Source organism: Oncorhynchus mykiss, chromosome 9 (genome assembly GCF_057628025.1).
Source record: "Oncorhynchus mykiss isolate SJ-2025 chromosome 9, ASM5762802v1, whole genome shotgun sequence".
Lineage (NCBI taxonomy): Eukaryota > Metazoa > Chordata > Actinopteri > Salmoniformes > Salmonidae > Oncorhynchus > Oncorhynchus mykiss.
The window spans coordinates 60,391,967-60,418,376 of NC_143030.1; the positions used below are offsets into that span (position 1 = coordinate 60,391,967).

Below are 26,410 nucleotides of genomic sequence, written 5' to 3' on the forward strand. Positions count from 1 at the left end.
CCGGCTCTGGTTCTGGTCTCCTCCTTGGCTCCTCACGATAAACAGGGAGAGTTGGCTCAGGTCTGGCTCCTGACTCTGCCACACTCTCCCTGAGCCCCCCCCCAATAAATTTTTGGGGCTGACTATGGGGCCTCCGTCCGCGCCGCCTTGCTTGCTTCGCAAACTCCATTCTCCTATATCCTTCCGCGCACTGCTCCATCGAATCCCAGGCGGGCTCCGGCACTCTCCCTGGGTCGACCGCCCACCTGTCTATCTCCTCCCAAGAAGTATAGTCCATATTGTACTCCACTTTGGGCTGTTCCTGCCTGTTGACACACTGCTTGGTCCCTTTGTGGTGGGTGATTCTGTAACGGTTTTCTAGGTGTGAAGGAGAGTCGGACCAAAATGCGGCGTGTAGATTGCGATCCATGTTTATTGTGACTATAGCAACATGAATCTAAATACAAACAGTGCAAAATAATAAACGTAATGAAAACCGAAACAGCCTAAACTGGTGCAAACTAACACTAAGGACAATCACCCACAAACACACAGTGAAACCCAGGCTACCTAAATATGGTTCCCAATCAGAGACAATGACTAACACCTGCCTCTGATTGAGAACCATATCAGGCCGGACATAGAAATAGACAAACAAGACATCCAACATAGAATGCCCACCCAGTTCACGTCCTGACCAACACTAAAACAAGGAAAACACACACGAACGATGGTCAGAACGTGACAAGTACAGAATTTTATTTAGGAATGTAGTAAAGTAAAAGTAAAAGTTGGCAAAAATATAACTATTAAAGTAAAGTACAGATACCCCAAAAAAACTACTTAAGTAAAAATACTTTAAAGTACTACTTAAGTACTTTACACCACTGTTTACAGTATAACCAGTGGTGTAAACTACTTAAGTAAAAATACTTAAAAGTACTATTTAAGTCGTTTTTTGGGGGTATCTGTACTTTACTTTAATATGTATATTTTTGCCAACTTTTACTTCACTACATTCCTAAAGAAAACAATGTACTTTTTACTCCATTTCCCTGACACCCAAAAGTGCTCATTACATTTCGACAGGAAAATGGTCCAATTCACATACTTATCAAGAGAACATCCCTGGTCATCCCTACTGCCTCTGATCTGACGGACTCTCTAAACACAAATGCTTTGTTTGTTAAATTATGTCTTAGTGTTGGAGTGTGCCCCTGACTATCTGTCAATATATATATTTTTTATGGTGTCATCTGGTTTGCTTAATATAAGGAATTTTAAATGGTTTATACTTTATACTTTTTATACTTAAGTACATTTGAGCAATTCCATTTACTTTTGATACTTAAGTATATTTTAAACCAAATACTTTTGGACTTTTACTCAAGTAGTGTTTTACTGTGTGACTTTCACTTTTACTTGAGTCATTTTCTATTACGGTATCTTTACTTTTACTAAAGTATGACAATTGAGTAATTTTTACACCACTGAGTATAACTGGCAAACCTATTTCCCCACAAATTCTAGTCATCATATTTTGTATTGAGTGATTAAGTATCAGTGATACCCTGTAATATACAGTACACTACATGACCAAAAGTATGTGGACATCTGATCATCGAAAATCTCATTCCAAAATCATGGGCATTAATATGGAGTTGGTCCCCCCTTTGCTGCTATAACAGCCTCCACTATTCTGAAAAGGCTTAACACTAGATGTTGGAACATTTCTGCGGGGAATTTCTTCCATTCAGCTACAAGAGCATTAGTGAGGTTGGGCACTGATGTTGGGCGATAAAGCCTGGCTCGCAGTCGGCGTTCCAATTCATCCCAAATGTGTTCGATGGGGTTGAGGTCAGGGCTCTGTGCAGGCCAGTCAAGTTCTTCCATACTGATCTCAACAAACCATTTCTCTATGGACATCACTTTGTGCAAGGAGGCATTGTCATGCTGACACAGGAAAGGACCTTCCCCAAACTGTTGCCACGAAGTTAGAAACACAGAATCATCTAGAATGTCATTGTATGCTGTAAAGTTAAGATTTTCCTTCACTGAAACTAAGGGGTCTAGCCTGAACCATGAAAAACAGCCCCACACCATTATTCCTCCTCCACCAATCTTTACAGTTCACACTGCATTGGGGCAGGTAGCGTTCTCCTGGCATCTGCCAAACCTAGATTCGGACTGCCAAATGGTGAAGCGTGATTCATCACTACAGAGAACACATTTCCACTGCTCCAGAGTCCAATGGCAGAGATCTTTACACCACTCCAGCCAACGCTTGGCATTGTGCATGTGGATCTTAAGCTTGTGTGCAACTGCTCAGCCATAGAAACCCATTTCATGAAGCTCCCAACGAACAGTTATTGTGCTGACATTGCTTGCAGAGGCAGTTTGGAACTCTGTAGTGAGTGTTGCAACTGAGGACAGGGGATTTTTACACGCTACGCACTTCAGCACTCAGCGGTCCAGTTATGTGAGCTTGTGTGGCCTACCACTTCGTGGCTGAGCCGTTGTTGCTCCAAGACGTTTCCACTCTACAATAACAGCACTTACAGTTGAAAGGGGCAGCTCTAGCAGGGCAGAAACTTTAATAACTGACCTGTTAGACGGTGCCATGTTGAAAGTCACTGAGCTCTTCAGTAAGGACATTCTACTGCCAATGTTTGTCTATGGAGATTGCATGGCGGTGTGCTCGATGTGATACGAGAGAGGTGTGGTTGAAATAGCCAAATCCACTTTTTTGAAGGGGTTTCCACCTACTTTTGTATATATAGTGTATGTGAATCGGTTGTCAGTAGTTAACACAGCCATAAAGTCATAAACCCTGCTTATTTCTAAAATGTATTGTTTTAAAATCTGATTTTAAACCTAACCTGAACCCTATCCTGAAACATACTGATAACCTTAGGCCTAATCGTATCCTTAAATTACAGGATTAAAAAGCACTTTTTTTTTTACCCCATATTTTTTTTACCATTATTACCCATTTAGACTTTGTGGTTGTGTTATCTAGTGGGAACCATTTGACTCCTCAATTGACACACCCTGACAGCTGTCACACACTTACATGTATAGGCCTGAAACAATTGAACGTAAATTGTTTTGGGGAGGGATAGCATGCAAGAGGAAGGTGGACATACATTGTATTTGGAAGGTATTCAGACCCTTTGACTTTTTTCCACATTTTGTTACGTTACAGCGTTATTCTAAAATTGACTAAATCGTTTTTTTCCCTCGTCAACCTACACATATTACCCCATAATGGCATTTTTTAGTATTTAGACCCTTTAGTCAGTACTTTGTTGAAGCACCTTTGGAAGCGATTACAACCTTGACTCTTCTTGGGTATGACACTAAAAGCTTGGCACAACCTGTACTTGGGAAGTTTCTCCCATTCTTCTCTGCAGATCCTCTCAAGCTCTGTCAGGTTGGATGGGGAGCATCGCTGCAAAGTTATTTTCAAGTCTCTCAAGAGATGTTCGATTGGGTTCAAGTCCGGGCTCTGGCTGGGCCACTCAAGAACATTCAGAGACTTGTCCCGAAGCCACTCCTGCGTTGTCTTGGCTGTGTGTTTAGGGTCGTTGTCCTGTTGGAAGGTGAACCTTTGCCCAGTCGGAGGTCCTGAGCGCTCTGGAGCAGATTTTCATCAAGAATCTCTCTGTACTTTGTTCCTTTCATCTTTGCCTCGATCCTGGCAAGACTCTCAGTCCCTGCCTCTGATAAACATTCCCATAGAATGATGCTGCCACCACCATGCTTCACTGTAGGGATGGTGCCAGGTTTCCTCCAGACATGACGCTTGGCATTCAGGCCAAATAGTTAAATCTTGGTTTCATTAGACCAGAGAATCTTGTTTCTCATGGTCTGAGAGTTCTTTAGGGGCCTTTTGGCAAACTCCCAGCGTGCTGTGATGTGCCTTTTACTGAGGAGTGGCTTCTGTCTGGCCACTCTACCATAAAGGCCTGATTGGTGGAGCGCTGCAGAGATGGTTGTCCGTCTGGAAGGTGCTCCCATATCCACAGAGAAACTCTGGAGCTCTGTCAGAGTGACCAACAGGTTTTTGTTCACCTCCCTGACCAAGGCCCTTCTCCCCCAATTGCTCAGTTTGGCCAGGTGGCCAGCTCTAGGAAGATTCTTGGTGATTCCAAACTTCTTCCATTTAAGAATGATGGATGCCACTGTGTTCTTGGGGACCTTCAATGCTGCAGACATTTTTTGGTACCCTTCCCAAGATCTGTGCCTCAACACAATCCTGTCTAGGAGCTCTACGGACAATTCCTTCAACCTCATGGCTTGGTTTTTGCTCTGACTCTGCACTTGACTGTGGGACCTTAGACAGGCGTGTGCATTTCCAAATAATGTCCAATCAATTGAATTTACCACATGTGAACTCCAATCAAGTTGTAGAAACATCACAAGGATAATCAATGGAAACGGGATGCACCTGAGCTCAATTTGAGTCTCGTAGCACAAGGTCTGAATACTTATTGAAATAAGGTATTTCTGTTTTTTAATTTTTTATAAATTTGCAAACATTACTAAAAATGTTTTTTCCTTTGTCATTATGGAGTATTGTGTGTAGATGAGGATTTTTTAAATTTACATTTAAGACATTTTAGAATAAGGCTGTAACGTAATGAAATGTGGAAAAAGCTAAGGGGTCTGAATACTTTCTGAATGCAATGTATCTCAGGGTGAAATGTGCAATTTGTGGTTGCACCATTTGACTGTGGAGTCAAACAATGCTTTGTAGTTGACTAATTCAGGCCACCAGATCACCCTGATGTTAAATAATGGAGTCACAGTGTGGATTCGGGTGCACTCAGTGTAGCTGCTCTGTTGTGATGCAATCACTGGTGACCTCAGCGGATTAGGTTAATCAGCTCTCACAGCTTGTGTGAAATTATATTGTTCCGTTTGGAAGGATGGATCATTCAGTGGAACTTATTCTATGGAAATTATCCAGTGGCACAGCCCAAATACATTGGGGGGAAGAGATGTTATTAACACAGCCAGAAGACTCCGCATAAAAAGGCCCAACATCTTCAGGGATCATGGTACAAGTTAATCATTCTGTTGAACAGGGGATATTAATGGTGGCTTTGTGGTTCAGCAGGAGGAAACAAGAGTGGATTGATTTCAAGGTTTTCTTTTTTATTCGTTTTTGCCAAATTGTCCTTGAAATTCATTGCTCACATGATGACTGTACGTACTGCAGCTGTAGATACAGGAAAAACCCTGTCCTCCTGTTTTATGTTTTACAGTACCTGACTTTCACGGACTCTGTCTCCTCAGGCATGCATGCCTAATGGCACTGACAAGGTTCTACCGTTAGTATAATATCCCTACATACAGTAGGTCTATTTGTTTTTCACTTTTTGAGATCAATGTGTGTCATGTCTTTCTGCAGGACGATTTAGTGTGGGCACCTGAGGAGCTGAATATAAACTAATTTTGAAGCAAACTACATAAAGTTCTGGCTTTCCTTCTGTCAGGGGATCCCCTTTGCAGTTGGTTGTTGATTAACATTGTTGTCAGAGCCGAGCCACTTTTCGGAATATGCTCCTGCATGTTGATTTGAATGCCATAAGGACAGAATGGAGGAAACGGTAATCAGTAACCACATCACATGTTTATTAATATAATAGAGTGCAGTTGTAGGCTTATACGGTTCCCTTGACCATCTTTACGTTAAGGACCAGGTAAACTTCTTTAAAACAATAGTTGATGTTGTATCTGTGTATTAAAGATTAAACAAAGTTTTACCTGCAGTTAATCAAGTTATACATCTGGAGGTCGCTAGAGAGGAAATAATAGCATTGTATCAGGCCTTGTTTTATTGCTTTAGGAGGGAGTTAATAGAAAAGCATAACAGTTTTTTTTCAGAGAAGCATAACAGTTTTTTTTCAGAGAAGCATAACAGTTTTTGCTAATTAGGTCTCTGGATAATGTATTTTCAGCCAAAGATTAATTTGACATATTTAATAGATGTCCCAATGGTTTCATTCAAAATATGTCTTGGGCCTGGTTTGTAATGCTGTACCATTCATCAACTGGGTTCTTTCTATGACTTCAAGCCTTCACAGTAGATCTACAGTTCATCTCTCATGTCTTCGCAGGAAACTTTTACTCAAGCAAAGAATCCAGACAAACTAAAGTAATATAGACATGAAGCACGTTAAAAATAACAATTGTGCACTCCATGAAATAGAAATAGCTACATTTAATTTTGAATTACCACATACACTGCTTACAGCAAAAAGGAGTAATTCTCAGTAGCCAACCATTTACAGTTGCCATGGTTATGAGAGATGTCACCTCCAGCAGTGTTTCTTAGAGACCTTATGGTATATTTCCATGTGGAGTGTGAGTTAAGACAGATTTTAATTACATATATAGCAGGGAGACATTGCTGACCAGTTACGAGAGCCATTCACACTTCTCCTTTTGTCCTTTTCGACAAATGTTTATCAATACCCTGCTTTTATACATTAGGGTTATCTTCACTGGATTGGTAAGAACAAACATATTTTTCATCAATTACAGCACCATGAAGTGTGCATATTTCGCTTTGCCAAACTGCCTGTGCTTTCAATGTACAGTATATTAGGATTTTACTACCCCCGTCTCCTTCTCTTTTTCCCCGTGTTGCTGCAGCCTGGCCTCAGAGCCATACGAAATATACTTTACATATTTCTGAGCACCTCCAAGACGTATGATACCTACAGTACTAATGGTCTATTTAAATGAGACAGAAACGAAAGTAGGGAGATTGGTCGAGGAGGATGGGTGGGCATAATCTGTGACAGTCTAGCAATCCAAATGTTGCATGTTCGAGTCACGTCGGGGACAACTGTAGCATTGTAGTTAACCCTTCCCGTAACCCTTACTCTAAACTTAACCCAATTCACCTAACCTGCTACATAAATTCACATAACCAAGGTAAATTCTCCTCTAATTATCATTTGGTGTCTTAGATAAAGACGTACAATACTATCCTCCGAGATGTATGATAAGTTACATTATCCAATTCGTATGCTATTGTACAACCGGGTAAGAGGTATGATACTATATGTCCTCTAATTCGTATGATATTGTACGACCGCTATTCCATTTATAATCTAACATATACTAAATGGAGTGTCACACATTTACTTACAAACAAATATAAATTGCCCTGAGATCACGTTGGCAGTTGATGGGATCTCAAGCTTGACTGGTTTACAATGGCCTCCTGTTTGGATGTTGTTGCTATTGCACTACTGTCACAGATCGCTGGTCACAGTGAAGGGCGACAAGATGGAGGCCCCTGCCAGACAACACTCATAAATCCTGAATGACGCAGATTGAAAAGGTGATTTTCTGCTTGTCTCACATGCGGCCCTGCTCTGAATCTTTATTTTGAATTTGTTGTAAACAGACACTGGTGGAGCATCTATAGAGGACTGTCAAGGCTGCACAGTGTGTGTATGTGTATTTGTGTAAGTGTGTGTGTGTCGCATCATGCCATAATTGCTCTGTAATTATTTTATAATTAATAACCGTATTATGATTATGTAATTACAATGCTGTAAATTACAGATACGGGCAGGAAACAAATAATGAAAATCAAATGAATAATTCCCGTAAAAGTGATCACCTGTATAATTACCATATAACATCTAAATTCAATGTCACTCTATGGTATCTGTGCAAACTTGTTGCCTCAATTTATGGAGACCTACAGCTAAGGCCATTAGAATCGATGGAAGAACTGGGAACACGGACACAGAGTCATGTTAACGCAATCTCCCAGAGAGGGTGTAAGATGGCCGATGGCGAGATGACGTGAGGCAGAAAGAAGGGCTAGATGTTCAAACTCTCACCGACATCTGTGAAATACAAGCCGAGTACACTTGATGAATGTGTACTGTGTCTTCCTGTCCTTCTTGGGCCCACACACATCGCAGCGCTTCTTGTTGCTACCGGCTGCAATCCAGAATGATTAAAACACTTAGTTCAGGAATTTTACTAACATCTCACTCACATATATGGTTACAGCAGGCCAAGGTAGGAGAGTCTGACACACATGCAACAGCATCACTCACACTTACTTTTGGTATTGGAGTTGTTGGTTCTGTGGGTCGGGTGGATGGGGCACCAGTATCCTCCTCCTGAATCCTCCTCACGATGGCTGCAGAAGCTGGCATCCTTGGGATATGTTGCCTCCCCTGGATTTGAGGTCTTACCAATGCCTTGCCCAGCTCCTCGAGAAAGAGACATTTTCTCTGGAGCTTCCCTCTGTTCCAAACTGGGTTCAACGCCTTCCAGATGACAAACGCGTTGTACGGTGAGATGTCCAAGATGTTGAAGAATATCACAAGTGGCCAGTGCAGGGTTTTCCTTCTTTTGCAGCGGTAGCCAGTCACCAGCTTGTCTAAATTGTCCACCGCTCCTTTTGTGGCATTGTAATCCATTATGATTTCTGGTTTTTGATGTTCCTGGCCACAGATTCTCCCATCACTATGCAGAGTATTGACGAGTACCACATTCATGCCTTTCTTTGGCACGTGTCGGCCGTGAACACAAATTTAGAGGAATTGATAAGCCTGTTCCGTGTATTTAATAGCTGAGGTGGGAGCTCTGGCTTGTTTTTTCGTACTCTTCCTACCATCATCAGCTTCCTCTTGAGGAGCTCCTGTCCCAGCTTGTGCAAAGTAAAAAAGTTATTGGATGTGATGTTGTGGCCACGGAGTCCCTGTGTCACATCCAGGACAACCTGCATCCTTTGGTTCTTCTCAGGGGCTCCCCCATCTGGCTTTCCCGTATACAATTGCAAGTTCCACGCATTTGATGAAGCAGCATCACAGGCAGCCCAGATCTTGATTCCATATTTTGATGGTTTAGACAGTACGTACTGCCTGAAGGGGCAGCGCCCCCTAAATGGCATAAGCTGCTCCTTCAACAGTAACGTTGGGCCCAGGGTTGTCAAAAAGGGGAAGGCGGTCCACCTACTTGTCCCACACTGACCTGATTGCAGCTAGCTGGTCTCTCTGCCGCCGAGCTGGTCTGGTGTCTCGGTTATCGAAGAGGATAATCCTGGAAATAATGTGGAGGTTTTCCAGAGACATTGTTGCACTGAAAAGTTATCTGCCAGCTTCTGCATCCCACAGGGATTCTGTAGATTCCCCATTGGATCTGAAAACACCTGCAAGGACAAGAACCCCAAAGTATGCATGTAAATGAGTTTGGCCCATCGCTCTCCAAAAACACACCGTCCCTCCAAATTAGTGCAGTGCAGAATGATTTTTGGGGTGGTGGCTGGGATGAACAGTTCAAAAGAAGACATTATGTCCTGCACATGAGTAATCGCCATCCGCGTTGACCCTGGTTGTATCCTTATCACATTGGCAGCCATGCGGGGTGGCTCATTCCTTCAGCAAGAAGACCATTACATTTCATTATTTTTTTTTTTACATCCATATTTCTCCTCCTGCAGGCTACTGATGAGCAAGCTGTTGACGGGCTGGTCCTGGGGCTGGCTGCTGACGGGCTGGTCCTGGGGCTGGCTGAGGGTCAATCTCATCCTCTTCTTCCATCTCACTGTCAAACTCCGAACTGAAAGAGACATGATCCTCATATTTGGAAAATTATTCATCTTCCAAAGTGGACTCCTTCCACACCAGCTTCTCTCTCTGCAGAAATGATTTCTAAGGCCCTCTGAGCAGAGATTATTTTTTCCATACTGATTGATTGTGGTAAGGAACCACACACGCAAAGCTATTTATTTGTCTCTCCCTCAATTTGCACCTAGCTGGAGTATGGGAAAATACTGACATTTTTACAATGTATTGAAATAATGTATTGTAATAACATTGTGTAGGTTTGCACAAGACATTGTGTAGTTTCACACACTACAAAGGGTAAAGAGTGTGAGAAAAGCAGGAGACAGGCAGACAGGTTATTGATGCTATGTTAAAACAGCAGGCCCAGGGAGGAGGAAGACAGAGTGAAGGCACACAGCAATGTTTTTTTTACAATTTTTACCTGTTTTCACCTACAGACACACTTTTCCACATTTTTATGACCCTCGGGCCCAGTGGACCTGAACACCACAGTTGTAATATAAATGTGTAGGGGAATGCAGTGTGCACTCAGTGAAAATGTGTTATTTTACATGTTCTACATAGAACATTTGCAAGGCCAATGAGTCTCAGTTTGAAAACATTATTAAATTGTCTAATTTTTATTTTAGTAAACATTGAAAATGGGTCCCACAGACCCGAACACCACACAAGGGTTAAAGCCCATGATTTTGTAATGAGATGTTCGACGAGCAGGTGTCCACATACTTTTGGTCATGTAGTGTAGTTTAGCAAGCTGGCTAGTTAGTTAGATGTGTTGATAACGTTAGCTAACAATCGCTAACCACAAACAGGACTCTTGGTGATGACAACTACACTGAACAAAAATATAAACAATATATAATGTGTTGGTCCCATGTTTCATGAACTGAAATAAAATATCCCAGAAATGTTCCAAATGCACAAAAAGCGTATTTCTGGCCTCCCGGGTGGCGCAGTGGTTAAGGGCGCTGTACTGCAGCGCCAGCTGTGCCATCAGAGTTCCTGGGTTCGCGCCCAGGCTCTGTCGTAACCGGGGGCGACGTACAATTGGCCTAGCGCCGCCCGGTAGGGGTGTCCTTGTCTCATCGCGCACCAGCGACTCCTGTGGCGGGCTGGGCGCAGTGTGCGCTAACCAAGGTGGCCAGGTGCACGGTGTTTCCTCTGGCGCATTGGTGCGGCTGGCTTCCAGGTTGGATGCGTGCTATGTTAAGAAGCAGTGCGGCTTGGTTGGGTTGTGTATCGGAGGACGCATGACTTTCAACCTTCGTCTCTCCCGTACTCCCGTACGGGAGTTGTAGCGATGAGACAAGATAGTAGCTACTACAACAATTGGATACCACGAAATTGGGGAGAAAAAGGGGTAAAAGTTATTTCTCTCAAATGTTGTGCATAATCCATCCAATTTACAGGAAGTTGATTAAAAAGCATGATCATTACACAGGTGCACCTTGTGCTGGGGACAATAAAAGGCCACTCTAAAATGTGCAGTTTTGTCACACAACACAATGCCACAGATGTCTCAAGTTGAGGGAGTGTGCAATTGGCATGCCGACTGCATGAATGTCCACCAGAGCTGTTGCCAGAGAATTGAATGTTCATTTCCACCTCCAACATCATCACAACCGTAGACCATGTGTAACCACACCACTCTAGGACCTCCACATCCAGCTTCTTCACCTGCGGGATCATCTGAGACCAGCCACCCGGACAGCTGATGAAACTGTGGGTTGGCACAACCGAAGAATTTCTGCACAAACTGTCAGAAACAGTCTCAGGGATGCTCATCTGCGTGCACGTCGTCCTCACCAGGGTCTTGACCTGACTGCAGTTCTGTATCGTAACCAATTTCAGTGGGCACTGGCACGCTGGAGAAGTGTGATTTTCATGGATTAATTCCGGTTTCAACTGTACTGGCATATGGCAGACAGTGTGTAATGTGTCGTGAGGGCGAGCGAGCGGGTTTGCTGATGTCAACGTTGTGAACTGAGTGCCCCATGGTGGCAGTGGGGTTGTGGTATGGGCAGGCATAAGCTACGAACAACGAACACAAATTGCATGGCAATTTGAATGCACAAAGATATCGTGACGAGATCCTGCGGCCCAGTGTCGTGCCCTTCATCCGCCGCCATCACCTCACGTTTCAGCATGATAGTGTACGGCCCCATGTCACAAGGATCTGTACACAATTCCTGGAAGCTGAACATGTCCCAGTTCATCCATGGCCTGCATACTCACCAGACATGTTACCCATTGAGCATGTTTGGGATGCACTGGATCAAAGTGTATGACAGCGTGTTCCAGTTCCCGCCAATATCCAGCAACTTCGCACAGCCATTGAAGAGGAACAATATTCCACAGGTTACAATCAACAGCCTGATCAACTCTATGAGAAGGAGATGTGTGGTGCTGTATGAGGCAAATGGTGGTCACACCAGATACAGACTGGTTTTCTGATCCACGCCCCTACCTTTTTTTTTTAGGTATCTGTGACCAACTGATGCATAACTGTATTCCCAATCACCTGAAATACATACATTTGGGCCTAATGAATTTATTTCAATTGACTGATTTCCTTATATGAATTGTAACTCGGTAATATCTTTGAAGTTGTTGCATGTTGCGTTCATATTTTTGTTCAGTGTACTTTAACAGGCTAGGTTGGTAGATTATAGTCACATTCATGTTATGCAGCAATAAAAAGCTAGCTTGTATACACCTACAAAGAACTCAGGTAGCTACACCAAAGACACAGCTCAAAGTTCATGGTAAAATTAGCCTAACTGACACTTCTTGCTATCATTTCTGCCGACCAAGACCACACTCCGAAAGCTTGAAAACACACAGCAGCCACTCAAAACGGTTTTGAGCGGCAACAAATCTGTCCAATTAGCTGATTCGCTTTCCATACACCAAGTTCGGTTCAGCCTCCCACTTCTGTTGACACACCCACTTCCAGACACTCATGTTTGCAGTTTTCCATGACACCTCAGAATATCACGACAACGAAGTTCTTTACGACAGATTTTTCTGTTTTGAGTTGATAGCGGAAAATTGCAAGACTAGCAAGTTAGCCTGTATTCATTGTGGATAGCTGGAGCTTGCTAACTGTTGCCGATAACTTAACATTTAATGGTTTATTTTTCCACGTTTTGGATAACCTTTTATCATGGATGTAGGCGAGCTACTGAATTATCAGGTAACGTTCATTAGTGAGACATATCCTTAGTGTTTGCTGCAATTGTTGACTAGCTAGCAAAATAAATGTTTAAGCCACCGCCATTGTCTTTGACCATAGCCACATTGGCTAGCGAACAGGCTAACATGATTGCTAGTTAGCTAATAAACCAAGTTTACTAGCTAAGTTAGTTAAGGATGTGACAGATGAAAAAGATGGCAAGTTAGTCTTGCTACTTTGCTAGTTAGTTAACTAACGTTAGCTAGCCAACTCTACTGTTGTAACTAGTTTGATAAACTCTTGCTTAGTTCAGCTGTATTAGCTAGCTAGCTAGGTAAAGCAGTGTCCCTCTCATGGAATATAATTTGAGCATCAAATATAAAAACTAATATTATGTTATAGGAATCAAGTACTATTTACATTTGACGATGAATGCATTTTAATTTTCGCCATTCTTTACTTTTTGGTTGGCCAACTCTTCGAATAGATACATTACAAAGCCATATGACCTTCCTGTTTTGATGTACCTGCTTAACATGTGTTAATGCTCATTGTAGCCTGACAGGGGGGCAAAACGTCTACGGGCTGGTGATGATGATGATGATGACCCCAGAAACAAAAAGGCCGGCAGAGAACTGGCCAGAAACCTGGAGGGAGATGACAGTGAAGACCCGAGTGGGGATAGGAAGAGAATACTGGAGAAACTCATGGATGATGATGAGGACGCAGATGACCAAGAGGTGGGAAAAGCTTAAGTGACATGATAATGCATGCATACATAGCTTAATGTGCTGATCTTGTTCCTAAAATACTTTTTTTGTTGTCTTTGTAACACTTTTCACTAAAGGGCACTCTTTTTTGTTGTTGTTGTAATTATACAGGGTGAACCAGTGGATGAAAGTTCAGTGAAGAAAATGATCTTGACCTTTGAAAAAAGGTCCTACAAGAACCAAGAGCTGAGGATAAAGTTCCCAGACACCCCAGGAAGGTAAGTTAATGAGAGGGAAACATTCATCCTGAGTTCAGCTATACATTAAATATTATTGCTTAAGAAGTTATCCATCTATGGTAAGGGTAAATTGACTTGCTGATTCAATAACATGACATTGCATTCAACAAGACGACTTAGTTTCCATGTACAACATATTTTATTATTCCGCTGTCCAGGTTCATGGAAACAGAGCTGGATTTGAATGACATCATCCAGGAGATGCATGTCATAGCCACCATGCCTGATCTCTACCACCTGTTGGTGGAGCTCAATGCTGTCCATTCCCTGCTGGGTTTACTCAGCCATGAGAACACAGATATCCTTTCCTTCAAATATGGCTTACTAAGCATCCTTCACTCTTTAATTCAGTTAATTTACCTGTATTTATGTTATTCTATGCATTTGACTGAACCCAGGATAAACTGAAAAAATCCTTAGCCTTTCCTACATATAGCCATTGCAGTGGTTGATTTGTTACAAGAGCTGACAGACATCGACACACTTCATGAAAGTGAGGAGGGGGCTGAAGTACTCATAGACTCTTTGGTGAGTCCAGTTTGTTTGTATATAATCAATGCATGCATTTTGGTTCTGGTATTTTCTTATTTCTCATGCATCCACAACCATATTGATGCTGATTATAATGAACACAATAGAAAACGCACATTCAATCCCAGCTAATGGCCATAGTTAAAATGGTCTATTCTAGCTGTCCCTTTGTACTCACTTTGACAGCAGCAAAGTCATTGGCCATTTTCTGGGAAAGGTTGAGTGCCCCGTCATAAAGTCTGCTGACATTTAAAAAGTCCATGGAGGCAAAGGTCAAATCGCTCTGGTCTTACACGACTTATAAATTAGCAGCGGAAATGAGGCATGAGCCTTTAATGTTGTCACACACGACACAGTATCCCATAATCCTGTGATGACAACCTGTCTCCTTTTCTAACTGTAGCTGGAGGGACAGGTTGTGGCCCTTCTGGTGCAGAACATGGAGAGGCTGGATGAGCTGGTGAAGGAGGAAGCTGATGGAGTCTACAACACGTTAGGTAAGCCGCACTGCACAATGTGTACATGATTGGACAAAATATGGGGATTATTTATCTTTGTAAAATGTAATTTGGGCTCAGTACTTCTTGTGTTTTTATGGTGTATATCAAGGCAGCTCTCCAGGCTTGAATAAGTATTTTGTCTGCCTCCTGGTTGGGGCTTACAGGCTCATGTCCTCAGGATGGTGTCTGTTCAGTTGGAATTAGTGATAAAGCCTTCCTTCTCCTCCAACAGGTCTCTCTTTCTGTGTGTCTCTCACTCATTGACTCACTCTCTCTCTCCATCTCTCCCACTACTTGTCTCTCCCTTCTCTCTCTCTTTCTCTTTTTTCCATTGGGGTTTTGCCGCCTTTCTGCTGAATGAGTGAGGTGTCTCAGACGGCTTTATAATGCAAATATTAGCAAAGGTATCTGAGACTTCTATACTTCTCAGGAGGTAATGTCATTATTTGATAGTCCCATATTCACCTCTCTCTTCTCTCCATCAGCCATCATTGAGAACATGGCAGAGTTCAGGCCTGGCCTGTGCACAGAAGCAGCTCAGCAAGGACTCATGCAGTGGTTGCTAAAAAGAATCAAGGTCAGGCTATAACTGAAGATGACACATTCCATTGGTTATTGATGCCGTATGTAGTCTGCGTCGATATGTCTGGTTGAAATGTCTGTTATAGAACTATACCTACAGTATGGTGTGTATATAGGCTTTCAATTACTCATGCTGTCACATATTTTGTCATGTTATCACTGATTTTCCCCCTCTCTCTTTCAGGCAAAGATTCCTTTCGATGCAAACAAGCTGTACTGCAGTGAAGTCTTGGCTATCTTGCTTCAAAACAATGACAGTACGTTTCCAGCCCTTTTCTCTAGTTGCTGTACAATGTGATGAAAATGGTTTTCATCTAATGTAGTCAGCCGTAGAGGTGATTGTTGTGGCTGTGGACCAAAATAGTAGAGTATCATGACCGGTTAAAGTATACTATTTGTCTGAGTGGCTGGGTCTAGAAGACCTTGGAGTGCTGCAGGATGACAGACATGCACCATGTCCAGATCAGTAATGGACTGGGATACATTGATATTATTTTTGAGTTCTATCTCATTTTCCTCTCTGTTCCCCTCTGAGTGAGTTTAGCTACCTGGGTTGGTTGTGCTGTGTTGCATATAGCAGCTCAAGAGCTGGATCGATTCATCTTCTCCCTTGGTTTTTATCACCATGTTTTTCAATGTTTATGCGCCATACTCCTTCAACAGTTCGTCTCTCTCTCTCCTTCCATTTCTCTCTCTCTCCCTCTCTCTCCTTTCCACTCCCTGCATCCTCCCCTTCTATTTTTTCCTCTCCTCCCACCTCTTCTCTCTCACTCTACTTCCAGGCACCAGGGAGCTCTTGGGGGAGCTGGATGGAATTGACGTGTTACTGCAGCAGCTCTCTGTAAGCCTGTCTTATCACATGTTCTACTGCTTCTCCTAGGCTTGTGCAATATACCCTATACCGGAGTATTTTGAAGTACTGACTGTATGATTTTCAATACCATGTCCCCCCCAAAAAGTATTATTATTTATAAAAATTGTATTAACAAAAATTCATATGAGCATGTCACATGGTATGTTTGTTTTTCAAAGAGCACATGGAGCAAACGTAATGTGACAATCCAATGTTGAGCAGCACAAAAGAGATCAAAGTTCACTACTGTTTGCCAGCTAAACATATTATAACTCTATAAGTTAACGGTCTAAGATGTGCCAAATACATTTTCTCCAGCTCAGTGTTCCAGCTATGCATTTGGTTTACTAACTTCAAATCAAAGTTAATTTGTCACGTGTGCCGAATACAACAGGCGTAGACGTTACAGTGAAATGCTTACTTACAGGCTCTAACCAATAGTGCTAGCTATAGGTGGCTAGCTTGCAAGATTAAGCTTCTTGGTTACAGCAGAGACAATCAAACTCCTCCTGGATTAAGTGTGAGTAGCCTTTTGAGATAGCTAGTTGTATAATTTCATGAGCTGTGTTGTCTGACTTTGCATTTAGTTTATGTTCGCTTGTTAGTATTTAGCTAGCATCCGCAATATCTTCCAACATACAAAAAAAATGTTTGGTAGAAATTGTGCCGGTAATACCATATTCCCCGGTATGGTACAGGAACGGTATGGAAAACTTGATACCGCCCAACCCTAGCTCCTCCTCTCTCTCTCTCTCTGATTCAGCCATGTCTCAAACTCACCTCACACTGTTGAAGTTTCAGCAGATCATAAGAACTGTACAGTCGTGGCCAAAAGTTTTGAGAATGACACAAATATTAATTTCCACAAAGTTTGCTGCTTCAATGTCTTTTTAGATATTTTTGTCAGATGTTACTATGGAATGATGAAGTATAATTACAAGCATTTCATAAGTGTCAAAGGCTTTTAATAACAATTACATGAAGTTGATGCAAAGAGTCAATATTTGCAGTGTTGACCCTTCTTTTTCAAGACCTCTGCAGTCTGCCCTGGCATGCTATTAAATAACTTCTGGGACACATCCTGACTGATGGCAGCCCATTCTTGCAGAATCAATGCTTGGAGTTTGTCAGAATTTGTGGGTTTCTGTTTGTCCACCCGCCTCTTGAGGATTGACCACAAGTTCTCAATGGGATTAAGGTCTGGGGAGTTTCCTGGCCATGGACCCAAAATATCGATGTTTTGTTCTCCGAGCCACTTAGTTATCACTTTTGACTTATGGCAAGGTGCGCCATCATGCTGGAAAAGGCATCGTTCATCACCAAACTGTTCCTGGATGGTTGGGAGAAGTTGCTCTCAGAGGATTTGTTGGTGCCGTTCTTTATTCATGGCTGTGTTCTTAGGCAAAAAATCCCTTGGCTGAGCAGCAACCCCACACATTAATGGTCTCAGGATGCTTTACTGTTAGCATGACACAGGACTGATGGTAGCGCTCACCTTGTCTTCTCCGGACAAGCTTTTTTCTGGATGCCCCAAACAATCGGAAAGGGGATTCGTCAGAGAAAATGACTTTACCCCAGTCCTCAGCAGTCCAGTCCCTGTACCCTTTGCAGAATATCAGTCTGTCCCTGATGTTTTTCCTGGAGAGAAGTGGCGTCTTTGCTGCCCTTCTTGATACCAGGCCATCCTCAAAGTCTTTGCCTCACTGTGTGTGCAGATGCACTCACACCTGCTTGCTGACATTCCTGAGCAAGCTCTGTACTGGTGCTGCTCCGATCCCGCAGCTGAATCAACTTTAGGAGACGGTCCTGGCGCTTGCTGGACTTTCTTGGGTGCCCTGAAGCCTTCTTCACTACAATTAAACCACTCTCCTTGAAGTTCTTGATGATCTGATAAATGGTTGATTTAGGTGAAATCTTACTGGCAACAATATCCTTGCCTGTGAATCCCTTTTTATACAAAGCAATGATGACGGCATGTAGGTAACCTTGCAGGTAACCATAGTTGACAGAGGAAAATCAATGATTCCAAGCACCACCCTCCTTTTGAAGCTTCCAGTCTGTTATTCGAACTCAATCAGCATGACAGAGTGATCTCCAGCCTTGTCCTCGTCAACACTCACACCTGTGTTAAAGAGAGAGTCACTGACATGCAGTGGAATTTTTTGGGGGGGGATTCAGTTCATTTGCATGGCAAAGAGGGACTTTGCAATTAATTGCAATTCATCTGATCACTCTTCATAACATTCTGGAGTATATGCAAATTGCCATCATACAAACTGAGGCAGCAGACGTTAAAAATTAATATTTGTGTCATTCTCAACTTTTGGCCACGACTGTATGTCCTCCTTCTTCACATCGTGCTGAGCGATTAGTGCTTTTTGAGGTCGCTTCTAGATTGGTTTGATTATTTAAAATATATTTGCAGTCAATGTATTATGAAATAATGACATAAAAATATATATTTTAGAGCTTTTTAATGGAAAAATAATGAACGTCCAATTGCCAAAACATTGGGGGAAAAAATCCACATTGAGAGGACATCAATAGAAATACAGGAAATCCTTATGAAATAATGCACTATTTCAGTTGTGTATATTACTTAATTTTTAATTGATGAGTTTTTATTTTTCATTCCTTAACCTTTCTGATCTCCCCATCCCGGATCCGGGATCGTGAATACAGACTCAAGCTCATTACCATAACGCAACGTTAACTATTCATGAAAATCGCAAATGAAATGAAATAAATATGCCATCTCTCAAGCTTAGCCTTTTGTAAACAACACTGTCATCTCAGATTTTCAAAATATGCTTCTCAACCATAGGAAAACAATCATTTGTGTAAAAGTAGCTAGCTAGCGTAGCATTTAGCGTTAGCATCCAGCACGCAACATTTCAACAAAAACATAAAAGCCTTCAAATAAAATAATTTACCTTTGAAGAACTTTGGATGTTTTCAATGAGGAGACTCTCAGTTAGATAGCAAATGCTCAGTTTTTCCAAAAAGATTATTTGTGTATTAGAAATAGCTCCGTTTTGTACATCACATTTGGCTACCAAAAAAAAACGAAAATTCAGTCCTCAAAACGCAAACTTTTTTCCAAATTAACTCCATAATATCGACTGAAAACATGGCAAACGTTGTTTAGAATCAATCCTCAAGGTGTTTTTCACATATCTCTTCGATGATATATCGTTCGTGGAAGCATGGTTTCTCCTCCCAATCAAATGGAAAAATACTTGCACCTGGCTTTGCGCACCAGTTTCGACGCAGGACACCAGGCGGACACTTGGAAAATGTAGTCTCTTATGGTCAATCTTCCAATGACATGCCTACAAATACGTCACAATGCTGCCGACATCTTGGGGAAACGGCAGAAGGTCTAAGCTTATTCCTGTCGCATTCACAGCCATATAAGGAGACATTAGAAAACAGAGCTTCAGAAATTCTGCTAATTTCCTGTTTGACGTTTCATCTTGGTTTCGCCTGTAGAATGAGTTCTGGGGCACTTACAGACAAAATCTTTGCAGATTCTGAAACTTCAGAGTGTTTTCTTTCCAAAACGGTATATGAATATGAAAGAATATGCATAGTCGAGCATCTTTACGTGACAAAATATCGCGCTTAAAACGGGAACGTTTTTTATCCAAAAATGAAATAGCGCCCCTAGAGATGCAACTGGTTTTAAAGGCGTCATCTCATCTCTACTCAGGCAGTAGCAGCCAGCCAGACAACGTTATCTCTGTGCTCCCCATACTGTACTGTCTTTAGTCATCCTATCTAGCTAAACTAGCCAGTCTAGAGGTGTCCGTTTGTGCACATATTATGACTATTTTGTGACGTTTTGGACTTCGGTAAGGGCGTTTTTGGCTGTTCGGGGACACATTTTTTCCCCCCTTGAGGCAAGCTGAAGTCGGTTGCCGAAGTCTACGCCCCTTTTGTCGGTGATTGGTCAGTACGGATTCTTAATTATATTATAATTATTATCTAACTGCTTTGCTTTATCTTGGCCAGATCGCAATTGTAAATGAGAACTTGTTCTCAACTTGCCTACCTGGTGAAATAAAATAAATAAAAAATTGTCTTTGTTGTCATTCAACGAGAGATGACTTGTTTTCATGCACATTTTTTCCATTGAGAAATACTGCACTAAAGTCTTTGTTAGATGTAAAATTGCGCAACTAAGATTTCCTCAGCAAACCACGTTAACATTTTTCTTGCGTTATTTGAGATGAATTCTGACTATTTTGAGGATGTGTATACTGGCTACGGCGACTCAAAATGGACAAACAGCACTTGCCGCTTTTTTTTCCATTTCAAAATCTTCAAGGGAAGAGGATTGTAAAGGGACGATGCGAGCACACTCGTTCTGTTCGCAACTCGGCAAGGCGCCAGCCGAACTAAAGCGGTTTAAAGCATGCTGACCGCTTAAGTATTCTGCAGAGCTGTCTGGTAAAATCATTTGACTAGTTCATCAAAGTACATACTTTCATGAACAGTCTCTATCAGTCTCTTTCGTTGTGTACATTCCTCTCTTATGCAGTCTGTGTTTATCTAACCTAACGTAGCAGGTGTAAAAGTATATCCATCTCTGTCCTAGCCGGAAAGAACAAGTGCAATGGATTTTGGTCATTGTGGTTAATTGCAACATTTATGCCCTGAACTTCTAGGAATATTTGCTTGATGAAAACACAACTCCCTTCAGCCCAGCATCCCACAGTTCTTGACTTACCGTGTCTCTAGAGAGAAATTATGTTGGGCTCACAAAAACCCCAACTAAATGTAATTGAAAAGACGTCGGCCAATTAGCCTTTTGGCTAATTATTATACTATTTGATATATTCAAGGCCTGTAGTAATAATGATGTCTGACGCAAATGAATAAGACTTAGAAGTGTAACTTGATGTTTAGACAGATTTTCTGCTGTGCTTTGTAAGTCTCTTACTCTGTTGGCGATGCTGGTTGCAAGCTTTTAGTGTGTCCTTAGTTCTCAGGGCACTACACAGCATTGCACCTAAAATGCATTTGGTTGAATACTGGTCTATCTATGTGAGGTGATTCATACACACCCCAAAATGATTTCCAGTTACACTGTTGAAACTCTCATCATTTAAACTGAATTTACCAGCATCACAGTTGATAGACTGTAGAAGTGTTTGTGTCATTCTCCTTCAGGTGTTCAAACGCCACAACCCAGCCACAGCGGAGGAGCAGGAGATGATGGAGAACCTGTTTGATGCCATGTGCTCCTGTCTGATGCTGGCTTCCAACCGGGATCGCTTCCTCAGGGGAGAGGGTCTGCAGCTCATGAACCTCATGCTTAGGTAAAGACCCAGATGTTTAACACCTCCTGAAGAAATGAGTCTCCACACACAGCTGAGTTTGAATGTTTCAATAATTTAATATCCTAAGCTTTTCAGCTAAAACAAATCTTCATCCAAGTACCTCAATGGAGGCCTAATGTAGAGATGGACAGTTCCCCGGCTTGGCTGTAGTCCTTTTCTAATTTCAACCCTCCTTTCAATTCACACGGGTCACTGGTGATCTGATATCATTACGCAGTAGGGATATATGTCAATTGATTTCTTTGAACTCAACTTTTGTTTGCTGTTAAGGCTGTCAGAGGGCGCACCATGAACCCTAGTGAGTGGCAGGGTTGAGTGATGTCTTTGTTTTCGCACAGCATGTCTCTGGCTCTGCTCAGCTGCCAGTCCAATCAATCAGCCGACAGAGCGCTGCAGCACTACGACGGGACCTTAAAGAGCAATAAAGAGACATTACATGTATTTATGAAACCCTCCATGCCCAAGCTCTAATCATCACGACGACGCCTGGCAGGCAGACCGATTTAAAACCCAAATCGATATCTAATTCTAGCGATGCAAAACCCGCTTTTAAATCATCCACAGAAGGCTCTCAGAATAGGTTATCTAGCAAGCAACACGTAACTCTCTCTTTTTACTTCTCTTGAGATTCACAGAATCATAAGTTCTGCACCTCTGCTTCAATAGTTTTCTCTATTTTTGTAGAGGTTAGGATTTATCAAGGGGTTTGCAATATGAGCTTAGGAACACGGTTGAAGGCATCTTTATAATTGCCTCTATCTGAATTCTTAAAACTGTTTAACTTTGTCTAAAAAATTACTTCCTCATAAGCTTCTTAAAGGACTGCAAGTTGCAAGGGACTCCTTGTAGCTAGGTTACATACCTTTGGTAATGTAGTGTACTGTATGTGGACACCTGCTTGTCAAACAACTCATTCCAAAATCATGGGAATTAATATGGAGTTGGTTCCCCCCATTGCTGCTATAACAGCCTCCATTCTTCTGGGAAGGCTTTCCACTAGATGTTTGAACATTGTTGCGGGGACCTGCTTCCATTCAGCAATGAGTATTTCTGAGGTTGGGCGATTAGGCCTGGCTCACAATCGGCATGCCAATTCATCCCAAAGGTGTTCAATGTGGTTGAGGTCAGGGCTCTGTGCAAACATGAAAAACAGCCCTAGATCATTATTCCTCCTCCACCAAACTTTACAGTTTGCTCTATGCGTTAAGACAGTTAGCTTTCTCCTTGCATCCACCAAACCCAGATTAGTCTGTCTGACTGCCAGATGGTGAAGTGTGATTCATCACTCCAGAGAATGCGTTTCTTCTGCTCCTGAGTCCAATGGCGGCGAGCTTTACACACTCCAGCCGACACTTGGCATTGCTCATGCGATCTTAGGCTTGTGTGTGCCTGCTCCGCCATGGAAATCCATTTCATGAAGCCCCTGATGAACAGATCTTGTGCTGGCGTTACTTCCAGAAGCAGTTTGGAACTCGGTAGTACGCGTTTCAGCACTCGGTGGTCCCATTTTGTGAGCTTGTGTGACCTACCACTTCGCGGCTGAGCCGATGTTGCTCCTCAACTTGTCTACTTCACAATAACAGTACTTACACTTGACCGGGGCAGCTCTAGCAGGGCAGAAGTTTGACGTACTGACTTGTTGGAAAGGTGGCATCCTATGACAGAACCACGTTGAAAGTCACTGAGCTCTTCAGTAAGTCCATTCTACAACCAATGTTTGTCTATGGAGATTGCATGGCAGTGTGCTTGATTTTCTACACTTGCCAGCAACGGATGTGGCTGAAGTAGTCTATCGGTAAATAGCCCACCCATTTTTACCTACCTCATCCCCGTACTGTTTTTATTTATTTACTTTTCTGCTCTTTTGCACACCAATATCTCTCTACCTGTACATGACCATCTGATCATTTATCACTCCAGTGTTAATCTGCAAAATTGTAATTATTCGCCTACCTCCTCATGCCTTTTGCACACAATGTATATAGACTCTCCTTTTTTTCTACTGTGTTATTGACTTGTTAATTGTTTACTCCATGTGTAACTCTGTGTTGTCTGTTCACACTGCTATGCTTTATCTTGGCCAGGTCGCAGTTGCAAATGAGAAGTTGTTCTCAACTAGCTTACCTGGTTAAATAAAGGTGAAATAAAATGACAAATTAAAAAAAATAGCCAAATTCACTAATTTGAAGGGGTGTCCATATACTTTTGTATATATAGTGGAGTCTGTGTGCCTGGCAAAAGACAATCATGACCTTGCTGCTGTTGTGCCTGAGATAATTGAGCCCTTATAGTTATTATAATTTTTTATTATTTTTGCGATGCCTCTTCCCAGGGAAAAGAAAATGTCTCGGACCAGCGCTCTGAGGGTCTTAGACCATGGCATGATTGGCCCAGAGGGTTCTGATAACTGCCACAAGTTTGTGGACATCCTGGGCTTGAGGACCATTTTCCCCCTGTTCATGAAGACCCCCAAGAAGATGAGGAAAGCTGGGGCCGCAGACAAAGAACATGAAGGTTTGCAAATGTTTATACTCTCCAAATGTCCTTTTATAAACAATTAAATATTTTTGCTTGTCTGAGTTTAGGGCAATTGCTTACAGTTGTCCAATGTCTGTACCCAAAACACAATTTAACAAGGCAGGAGATCTAATCAGGTTTGTCTAATGGCTTTTTCGTCTGTCGATTTAAGTTATCAATCTAACCTTGATTGATTTTTCTCCTGTTCCTCTCAGAATCCACTCTTGAGTTGTGAAATAAGATAATGAAAGCATCAGCGCTTATCAGCCACCCCTCCCTTCCCCCCTTTTGGTTTTTGCAGTGGCTGCCTCGATTTAGCAGCGGCGCCACTGCTAAATGAATATAGGGGAAACACTGCCTTCTCTGTCTTTTAATTATATCTCATACGTCCGTACGGCCCACCCTTGGTGAACAAATTGGCTTCCTTTGTCTGTCTCCTTCATCTGGGGGACAGAATGAATTAACCTGAGACCTGCCTGAACCTCCAAGTAGGGGCCAGACATAACAGGGCCCGCTAAAGCTTATCCCCCTGGTGCTCCCACTGATAGACCTCCTACTAGTCACAGCCAAGCCAAACTGCCATGAAGTGTGGTTACGCTGCTGTGCTGTGTGCAGCTTTGAATGCTCACTATAATTGTGGGCTGAGGCCGGAGGGCATCTAGGCTATAGAGCAGTGGACTACAGCTCGTAACATACCTTTGGACCATAATATTCCTAGAGATGTCCCTAATGCATTGCATAATTTCTTGACTGAGATAGGCCTATTTACTAAATGGCGATGATACTAAGCATTAGTTATGTTTGTCCTTACATCGTTTGTATTTTATTTATTATTGTGAGTGATGACCAATTATTTAGTGTTAGCTTTATTTGCCACTTTTTCAACTTTTTGAAAGTCACAGCTTTTTTCATAGCAGCAATGTTTTACAATTCATTTGATATTGTTTTGAGGATGCATGATTGATTTGTCATAGTTTTTGACAGTGATTAGTGTCTCCTCTGCTGTAGTGATTTTTTTTTTAAACAGAAGAAAGTGGTTCTCAAAAATAACACAATGCAGTCATAATTAATTAATCTATCAGGGGCTACACAAATGAGAGTTTAAGTAATTAATAGGTAAAGCACTCCAAACCCCTCTCCATCATAAAGAGATTGATCTCCATTAAATCGCCTCTGAAAATTATACTGAGGCCCAGTGGCTGTGAATTGTCGGACCACATTTGCATACAGTGGTTTTGAGAAAAAATATTGCAGAGGATCTTTGCAGAATGTGATGACTCACAATAGCGTACCTTTTTAAGGTCTGTATTCATTTCCATGTCCTAATGTTTTGCATAGATAGAATGAGATTCTGGCAGACTATATTTAGCAGGCTAATGATGCACACACAGTGTGGTGGAACAGAAGTAAACACCCCATTTACATTAGTTCTGACTGCACTGAATCCCTTTGTAGTTTGTTTTGTTTTCCTTGGATGTCGATCTAACGCTGCTGAGTGCTTTAAAATCTCTATCTTCTTGTTTTCACATTACACTACAACTACATTAGAAGAATAGGAGCTGTAATGGAATTAGATTTTTATAACTTTGTTTCAGATAATATGCCTAATTAACAGATATTGTGATCAGTGCAAAATACTGCACTAATTTGAGTCTTTTTTTACCAGGAAAGTTGACTGAGAACACATTCTCATTTACAGCAATGACCTGAGGAATAGTTGCAAGGGAGATGAATGAGCCAATTGGAAGCTGGGGATGATTAGGTGGCCAGATTGGTAATTTAGCAAGGACACTGGGGTAAACACCTCTACTCTTACAATAAGTGCCTTGTGGTCTTTAGTGCCCACAGAGAGTCAGGACACCTGTTTAATGTCCCATCCGAAAGAAGGCACCTTACGCTGGGCAGTGTCAATCACTGCCCTGGGATATTTTTTTTGACCAGAGGAGAGAGTTCCTCCTACTGTCCCTCCAACACCACTTCCAGCAGTATCTGGTCTCACATCTAGGGACAGACCAGGACCAACCCTGTTTAGCTTCAGAGGCAAGCCAGCTGCTGGCCAATCTACCAGTAGTCTCTTTCCTTTTAACTCAAACTGTTCATAGTCTCCGGTGTTGTCAATGAGGGAATTTGATAATGGGAACTCATCCATACCTGCATACATATCTTTGAATTGGTTTGAAACTTGGTCAGTCCATTTTGATGTTGCTGATACCCATCAATGACAGGAGCCATAATGAAGCCATCACATGATTGTCAACCATCAAAATAGCTTATGAAACGCAGCCCAGCCTTGTCAGTGATTTCTTCC

General features: G+C 42.1%; 1 protein-coding gene across 1 annotated transcript in view; it reads left to right on the forward strand.

The window, feature by feature from the left end:
- The first annotated feature begins 12,470 nt into the window (after positions 1-12,470).
- Positions 12,471-26,410, forward strand: part of LOC110532408 (beta-catenin-like protein 1) — a 44,563-nt gene continuing 30,623 nt past the window's right edge. Inside the window, exons 1-11 of the mRNA XM_021616290.3 lie at positions 12,471-12,786; positions 13,323-13,505; positions 13,647-13,753; positions 13,933-14,072; positions 14,205-14,302; positions 14,709-14,802; positions 15,291-15,382; positions 15,572-15,644; positions 16,170-16,228; positions 21,416-21,564; positions 23,918-24,099. Coding sequence (XP_021471965.2) covers positions 12,757-12,786; positions 13,323-13,505; positions 13,647-13,753; positions 13,933-14,072; positions 14,205-14,302; positions 14,709-14,802; positions 15,291-15,382; positions 15,572-15,644; positions 16,170-16,228; positions 21,416-21,564; positions 23,918-24,099 — 1,207 coding nt within the window. The 5' untranslated portion in view covers positions 12,471-12,756. The remainder of the gene's footprint in view (positions 12,787-13,322; positions 13,506-13,646; positions 13,754-13,932; positions 14,073-14,204; positions 14,303-14,708; positions 14,803-15,290; positions 15,383-15,571; positions 15,645-16,169; positions 16,229-21,415; positions 21,565-23,917; positions 24,100-26,410) is intronic.